Source organism: Propithecus coquereli, unplaced genomic scaffold (genome assembly GCF_000956105.1).
Source record: "Propithecus coquereli isolate 6110/MARCELLA unplaced genomic scaffold, Pcoq_1.0 Scaffold119, whole genome shotgun sequence".
Classification (NCBI taxonomy): Eukaryota; Metazoa; Chordata; class Mammalia; order Primates; family Indriidae; genus Propithecus; species Propithecus coquereli.
Window position 1 is genome coordinate 8,126,287 of NW_012135969.1, and position 7,712 is coordinate 8,133,998.

General features: G+C 61.0%; 1 protein-coding gene across 2 annotated transcripts; it reads left to right on the forward strand.

Annotated features, from left to right (window-relative positions):
- The first annotated feature begins 870 nt into the window (after positions 1–870).
- WFIKKN2 (WAP, follistatin/kazal, immunoglobulin, kunitz and netrin domain containing 2) lies at positions 871–7,480 on the forward strand. Of its 2 annotated transcripts, none has more exons than XM_012660815.1 (2): positions 871–935; positions 4,649–6,443. In XM_012660815.1, the coding sequence occupies exon 2, from the start codon at positions 4,718–4,720 to the stop codon at positions 6,167–6,169; it is 1,452 nt and encodes a 483-aa protein (XP_012516269.1). In that variant the 5' UTR covers positions 871–935; positions 4,649–4,717; the 3' UTR covers positions 6,170–6,443. The 2 variants fall into 2 exon arrangements, with proteins under 2 accessions (XP_012516269.1, XP_012516261.1); XM_012660807.1 differs by having other exon boundaries at positions 877–2,053; positions 4,649–7,480.
- Positions 7,481–7,712: the final 232 nt, after the last annotated feature.

Genomic DNA, 7,712 nt, shown 5'->3' on the forward strand with positions numbered 1-7,712 from the left:
GGGGAGGGAGAGGCCTGGGCTCAGGCCTCGGTTTCCCCATCTGTGCGATGAGAGCACTGCCGAGGGCCTTCGAGATCCTTTCCTGCTCTGACGTGTGTGGTGCCACCCATCTGCCAGCCCTGGGACATGGCAGCTCCTCAAATCCCTTGTGGTTTGGCCTTGACAAGGACCTCTCTCTCCCGGGGCTCTCTCCATACCAGCCTCCCCGCCCCAGGATTGAATGACCACCGCAAACACACTCAGCCTGCTGGCTGCTCCGTGGCATTTTAGATACAAGCCGTTGCCTGCCTCGGGGAGAGAGCACACCCTGGCCCCTGGCAGCTTCTGGCTCTCTTCCCGGCCCCTCCACAAATATTGCCCCTGATGTTTCAAAAATTTCTTGTCCGGTCTGTAAAAACGAGGGTTTGGGCTGCGCCTTGACAGCAGTTCCGACAGATGGATGGGGGAGGGGGCTCTGCAAGGCCCCTGCCCACACCCAGCAAGCTGGTGTCCCCGATTCCTGGATAATGGCAGGGTGCTTAGCTTCTCCGTGGGTCCTTCTCTCCCACCTAACGTGGAGGTGCCGCTTGCCGTGAAGACCACACGAGGTGATGTGTACAGAGACCCTGCACGTGTTCGGAGCCCAGTGCGTGTTAGCACCGGTGTCACTATCAGCGCTTACTGTGTGTGACCTTGGGCAGGTCGCTTGCCCTGCTCGACCACAGACCTTTTCCTCTGCGGATCGGGGACGTGCGATGACACCCGCAAAGCCCCAGCACTCAGAAGGAGCCCCCTGAAAAGGGCGCGGTGGTCGTCGGGGAGGGCAGCTCGGCCGTGCAGTGCAGTCCTGAGACGCTGCCGCCGCCGCGGAGGTTTTCTTGGAGCCGACAAGTGTGTCGATGGAGCAGTGAGGAATGTGATACGTCCCGGCAGCCGGGGGAGCCGGAGCATATCTGGTATGTGTCTCTGGAATGATTTGGGGAAAATTCACCGAAGTTGGAACATAAGACACAACTGCCCGGGACATAGAGATACGAGCTGTCCATGTGCACACCCCCCACAAAGGGACCTGGGGCTGGGGTGGGAGTCGGCTTACACGGCACAGCGGCACAGCTCGGCTCAGTCCCGCCCTGGAATGGCCGTGAACTTGTTGTTTTTCCACGTCATTTGCTCTCAAATGTACTATTGAGCCGGGCGATGCTAACCAGTGGCTGCAGGTCCCTCCTTGTAACAAGTGATTGTGTGTTCTTTAGAGGTGGCTAAAGGGGAGGAGGGGGCCCAGCCCCAAGGAGCGGGATAGCGGGGGGAAAGGGAAACAAACCCTACTTTACAGTGAGCTTGCGTGTCCCGAAGCCAGCTCCCCGCAAAGCACATGCCATTTTTGGCCCTTGAAGGGGTTAAAGGCCTCCTGGAGTCAAAAACAAGCAGGTGTCCCACCGTGCCAGATACGCTGCCTAAACTGCTTCCAGCTTTTTTTTCCCCCTTCTGCAATAAGTCTGTGATCAGCCACGGGACGGAGGCGCCAGCAGCCTGCCTGTGACAGGCATCAGGTTAGCTCGCTCCCACTCGGGTGGCGCGCCCAGGATATAAATCCAGGCTCGGGGCCCCTGCTGCGGCTCCTCTCCCTGCACACTCAGGAGAGGGAGTTTCTTTCCAAAGACCTTTCTTTTATCTGAAGCCGCACGGCCCAGCAGGCTGCACGGACTTGGTGGAGGCAGCCAGCAGCAGCAGCCTCAGCGCAGCCTTAGCAAGGAAGCCTGCTGGGGTGGGGAGGGCAGGTGTCTCCAGCCCCCAAGAAGGAGGCCCTGGTGGCCCCCAGGCCCTGGCGTCGTTGCAGGAGAGGTCTCTGGCCACCACAGACCGCACCATGTGGGCCCTGGGGTGCCGCCGGTTCTGGTCCCGCTGGGAGCAGGTGGCAGCGCCGCTGCTGCTGCTGTTGCTCGGGGTACCTGCTCAAGGCCTGGCGCTGCCGCCCATCCGCTATTCCCACGCTGGCATCTGCCCCAACGACATGAACCCTAACCTCTGGGTGGATGCACAGAGCACCTGCAAGCGGGAGTGTGAGACAGACCAGGTGAGTGGACCACGTGAGTGTGTTAGTGAGGCGGGTGGGGGCTGCTGGGTGGGGATGGCTCGGAAGTGCCCTGCAGGAACCAGGAACGTGAAGGAACACAGACCCTGTCCACCCAGAGGTAAACAGGGCACGATGCCTGTCTGTCAGCACCCAGGCCTGGAAAGAGGCAGGAATGATGTCCAAGTTCATCAGGGACTGGGAATCTGGGGATTCTTCCTTGTCTGCCGCGGGCTGCTGTGAGCCAGCGCTGTGGCAGGCACATAGTGGGGACTGGCACATGTCAGCACGCAGGCACCAGCAGCCCACTCATAGGTGAGAGTGGAACACAGAGCCATGCAGGGAGGACCCAGGGTGCCACGACCAGCGAGGGCAGGGTGGGCTTGGAACCCACGTCTGCCAACATAGCTGAGGCCTCGTTGGCCTCCAGGCCACCTCCCCAGGGGTTTGGACCCTGAGCTTGAGAGCAGACCAGGCTGATGGCAGGCTGGGCATGAACAGTTCTGAATAGTCCCTCGGGTGTCCCTGGGAGGGAAGGGGACTACATGTCAGCCTCCCAGGTTCCTCGATCCAGCTCTCTGCTCCTCATCAGAGGACACTGCAGCAGGGCTGGGCCGGCTCCGGGGCAATTCCCTCCCAGTTCCCAAGTCATTCCCAAGGGCCATTCCTGCCACCCCCCGCCAGGGGAGATGGGCCACGGTACCTGCACCTGCTCTAGGCAGAGCCACTTCCTGCCTGGCCTGGCCGGCTCTGGGGACAGCACACAGTCTGCCGGGGCTCCAGGTCTGGGCTGCCATCCCCAGGGAACTTGGGACCCTAGTGCTCCTGTAGATGCCTGGTCACCCACAGGAGAGCGCAGGGCTGCCCTGGAGACAGTGCACAGGGGACCATGCTCAGGCCTCTCGGGCCAGATGCTGCCAGCGGACATGGGGTGCCGAGGGAAAGGGAGATAAGTAGTGGGGAGCGGTGGTGGCTGTTCCCCCCAGCTAGGGTCGTGCCATTACTTGGCTACGTTTGCAGGGAAGCCTGTTTCACTGGCGCGGGCTGGCCTGCTAAGCCAGGTGGGGCCTGGGCACAGTGGACTCTTTCTCACTGGTCCTGTGTGTCTTGGGTAGAGGCACCTGTGTGGGGCTGGGGATTCAGACAGCCTGTGGGGACACTCTGGCCCTTGAGCAAAAGTGTTCTAAGGATCAGTCCAGGTTTCCTGTGCCCCGAGGACCCAGCCTCTCATGGACCTCCAGGTCCTGAAGGAGCTTTCTGGGCCAGTGTCTTCAGGAACCAAACGACCAGCAGGCCAAGGGGCAGGTTCTCCTGCTCCCACTTCCCCTCCGGCCTTCACCTCCCTGCAGGGCCTTCTCCCTTGGACGCCGGCTCTGCGAGCTGCCCATCCCTGTCCCCAGCCTCCCCTGGTGTGGCCTGGAGCCTATGCCAAACAAGGGCTGCAAAACAAAGTCCCCATTCTGAGCCGAAAAGGGGCAGCGCAGTAAACAAGTCAGGCAGGAAGGCTCCACACAGCAGGGTGGGGGTATTTCCCCCTCTTAGCTGATGTGGAATGTCAAAGAGGCTGAAATAAAAGCTGGAATGACGAGAGGCCAGCTCTGGTGGGGAGTAACTCACAGAGTTACTACCCGGTGGAGGATTAGGAGTGCTGCCCGCCTGCCCGGTGGGCACGATGTGTTATTGTCGAAAACACCACGTGAGATCCTTGTTTGTGCCGGCTCCAGGAGCACGGTGCTAATTTCGAGGAATTAAACTAATGCCTGACGTGGCTCCACAGAAAATCAGAGGGGATTACGGCCTGGCAAGTCCCTGCTGACCTTTGCCACACAAGGGGACTTTCTTCTTGCTGCTTTCCCCCTGAAACGTCCCACACGGAGCTGAGCGCCTGGGTCTGGTGCAGACCTGGCGTCCTGGGCCCGTCTCAGCTGCCTTCACTCTTGGCTTTGGGTGAACCTCGGCCCTTGTCACGGCCTCTGTTCCTCCTCTGTGTGCTGGTCTCCTCCAGGGGGGAGAGGGTGGACAGCCTGGAACATCTGTCCTGGGGTGTTTCCTTCTTGGCATCTGCTGCGAACTCTTCAAGTCAGCAGAGCATCCTCACCCCATTGGAAAAACGACAAAAAGAGCAGCCTCACTTGTTCAAGCTAGACCTCATCTTTGGATGTGGAAGAAAAACATGCCATTGCAGCATCCCATCCACCGGGAGCTCGGAGCCCTTGTCTTCGGGCGTCACTTCTGAGTCTCTGCATTCTCCTTGGTGAAAGGGTCATAGGAAACGTCCCCTCTTAGAGGTCTGTGGCCCACCTCTTCCCTCACTGCTAGCCGTGTGACCTTGGGCCAGTTACTGAACCCCTCTGTGCCTCAGTTATCACCATCTATGAAGTAGGGATAGTAGCTGTACCCACCCCTGGGCGGGTGATGAGCATAGTAAGCTGACAGATGTCCAAGTTCTTAGACGAAGACCCAGAACGCAGTAGATGCCATGCGGACATTAGCCGGGATTGTCATCAAGTGTTGCTGCTCACACTAGCTGGTGAGCACGTTACTGTCCCTCCCCTCTTCCTTCTCCTCCCTGTTCAGGCCTCTCTCTGGCTCTTTCAGGAGTGTGAGACCTATGAGAAGTGCTGCCCCAACGTGTGCGGGACCACGAGCTGTGTGGCGGCCCGCTACATGGATGTGAGAGGGAGGAAGGGCCCCGTGGGCATGCCCAAGGAGGCCACCTGCGACCACTTCATGTGTCCGCAGCAGGGCTCCGAGTGCGACATCTGGGACGGCCAGCCCGTGTGTAAGTGCAAAGACCGCTGCGAGAAGGAGCCCAGCTTTACCTGCGCCTCGGATGGCCTCACCTACTATAACCGCTGCTACATGGACGCCGAGGCCTGCTCCAAGGGTATCACGCTGGCCGTCGTCACCTGCCGCTATCACTTCACCTGGCCCAACACGAGCCCCCTGCCACCTGAGACCACCGTGCACCCCACCACGGCCTCCCCGGAGACCCCTGGGCTGGACATGGCAGCCCCGGCCCTGCTCAACCACCCTGTGCACCAGTCGGTCACGGTGGGCGAGACGGTGAGCTTCCTCTGCGATGTGGTGGGCCGACCCCGGCCCGAGATCACCTGGGAGAAGCAGCTGGAGGATCGGGAGAACGTGGTCATGCGGCCCAACCATGTGCGTGGCAACGTGGTGGTCACCAACATCGCCCAGCTGGTCATCTATAACGCCCAGCCCCAGGACGCTGGCATCTACACCTGCATGGCCCGGAATGCTGCCGGGGTCCTGAGGGCTGACTTCCCGCTGTCGGTGGTCAGGGGGGGTCAGGCCTCGGCCACCTCGGAGAGCAGCCCCAACGGCACGGCCTTTCCGGCAGCCGAGTGCCTGCAGCCGCCCGACGGCGAGGACTGCGGCGAGGAGCAGACGCGCTGGCACTTCGACGCCCAGGCCAACGACTGCCTCACCTTCACCTTTGGCCACTGCCACCGCAACCTCAACCACTTCGAGACCTACGAGGCCTGCGCGCTGGCCTGCATGAGCGGGCCCCTGGCCGCCTGCAGCCTGCCCGCCCTGCAGGGGCCCTGCAAGGCCTACGCGCCCCGCTGGGCCTACAACAGCCAGACGGGCCAGTGCCAGTCCTTTGTCTACGGCGGCTGCGAGGGCAACAGCAACAACTTCGAGAGCCGGGAGGCCTGCGAGGAGTCGTGCCCCTTCCCGCGGGGGAACCAGCGCTGCCGGGCCTGCAAGCCGCGGCAGAAGCTCGTGACCAGCTTCTGTCGGAACGACTTTGTCATCCTGGGCCGGGTCTCTGAGCTGACTGAGGAGCCTGACTCGGGCCGTGCCCTGGTGACTGTGGACGAGGTCCTGAAGGACGAGAAGATGGGCCTCAAGTTCCTGGGCCGGGAGCCGCTGGAGGTCACCCTGCTCCACGTGGACTGGGCCTGCCCCTGCCCCAACGTGACGGCGGGCGAGACTCCGCTCATCATCATGGGTGAGGTAGACGGCGGCATGGCCGTGCTGCGGCCCGACAGCTTCGTGGGCGTGTCGAGCACCCGGCGGGTCAGGAAGCTCCGCGAGGTCATGCACAAGAAGACCTGCGACGTCCTCAAGGAGTTCCTGGGCTTGCAGTGAAGCCCCCCACCCCGCCCTGGCCCCTTCCTGGCCCTCTCCCACCTACCCCCGCCCCATGCCCCTCAGTCAGCAAACTGGGCAAGGTCAGATCAGACAGTCGTGGGCCAGCAGGGAAACATCCATCAACATGTCAGAAAAAAGCCACCAGAGGGTCTCAGATCAGCTTCTATTCTTTGGGTTCTATAAGGGGTCCATTTTTTTAGCTGAGGAGGACAAAAGGGGAAGTCAGTAGACACGTGTAGGTTGTTCCTGATGACCAGTCTGCTCAGACATTCTCCTCGCCCAACCCCTGGCTCTCCCAGCCACCTGCCCACAGCCAGGCCCCAGCCAGGGTTCAGGAGACGGCCGCTGTGTGCCGGTTACAGGAGCAGTTGAATGAAAGGGCTTGCAAGGGGGCAGGTGGGGGGCGATAGGGGGCCCCAGGGACTCACGGCACAAATTCCCCACAGCCTCCTAGATCACTGTGAGCGGAGACCACTTGGAGTTAGCGGTGAGGGCAGTGGGAAGCTGGAGGCATAGCCCAACCCAGCAGTCAACTTGCCCTGAGTAGGGGCTGCTGGGACAGGTGGCTCTGGGTGCTCAGCCTGTGTCCCTGAGGCCAGCGCAGCACCAGCAGAACACATCCTTCCTCTTGGCTGCATTGGTGTGTTGATCCAATTGTGTTCAGTTCAACCCAGTGGACAGTCTCTGAACACCTATTGGTGCCAGGTGCTAGGACCACAGACTTCTGTCAGTCACTGCCCGGCTCCAGGCACAAACGCCCTGATCCCAGGGTCCCCCTAGAATCAGACCCATGGCTGGCCCCCCAGCTTTCCATTCGATGGGCGGTGTGCTTTCGTAGGCTACTGCACGTAAAGCAGATGGAAGCCCTGGGACCTGTTTTGGTAGCAAGAGAAATAAAGGAAGAGGAAAAGCAGGCGGGAAGGGGCAGTGGGGGAATAGGAGAGGGGGAGGCAGGCTTGAGGAGGAAGAGAAACGCTGCTCGATGCTCCCATCTGGTGGTGGCCTCGGGAGCCCGCGAGAGCCTGGAGCGAGGCCCTAGGTGTGGCCTGGGAGGGAGGGTTGGGGATGTGGCAGCTTCTTGGTGATTTTCTCATGTGTCCAGACTTCCTGGGTGGGCCTGGCCACTCCCCCACAAGATAGGGGATCTGGGAACCCCACTGTCAGCCCTGTATCTGCCCCCATGCCCTCCTCAGCCCTGCATCTGTCCCTGCCCCTCCAAAGCTAGAGAAGGTCATTGTGGGGCATCCTCATTTCTTCCTCAGATATAGGCAGGAAGATACCAATTAAAAGCTCATAGTATCAACAGCCCCTCCTGTGTGACTCCTGTGGGCTCATGTGGGGGAGGGACGGGGTATAGATAGGGGTAGTGGTCATTTGCTTGGTGACCTTACGGGAGGGAAGTGTGGCCGAGGGGACCACATTTGGGTGACAGAGGGACACTGCTCATACTCAGGCCCACTTTGCAGCTCTGAGGTCCCTTAACAGTGCTGCTCTGTGAGCTAAGCACGAGAAAGCAGAGGCCAGAGAGGCAGGCAGGGGT

Bases quoted from the DNA above. Each gene is read 5' to 3' on its own strand.
- WFIKKN2 (XM_012660807.1), top strand. From the start codon at position 1,847: ATGTGGGCCCTGGGGTGCCGCCGGTTCTGGTCCCGCTGGGAGCAGGTG. The intron at 2,054-4,648 runs GTGAGTGGACCA...TGGCTCTTTCAG, and splicing joins GGGAGTGTGAGACAGACCAG to GAGTGTGAGACCTATGAGAA.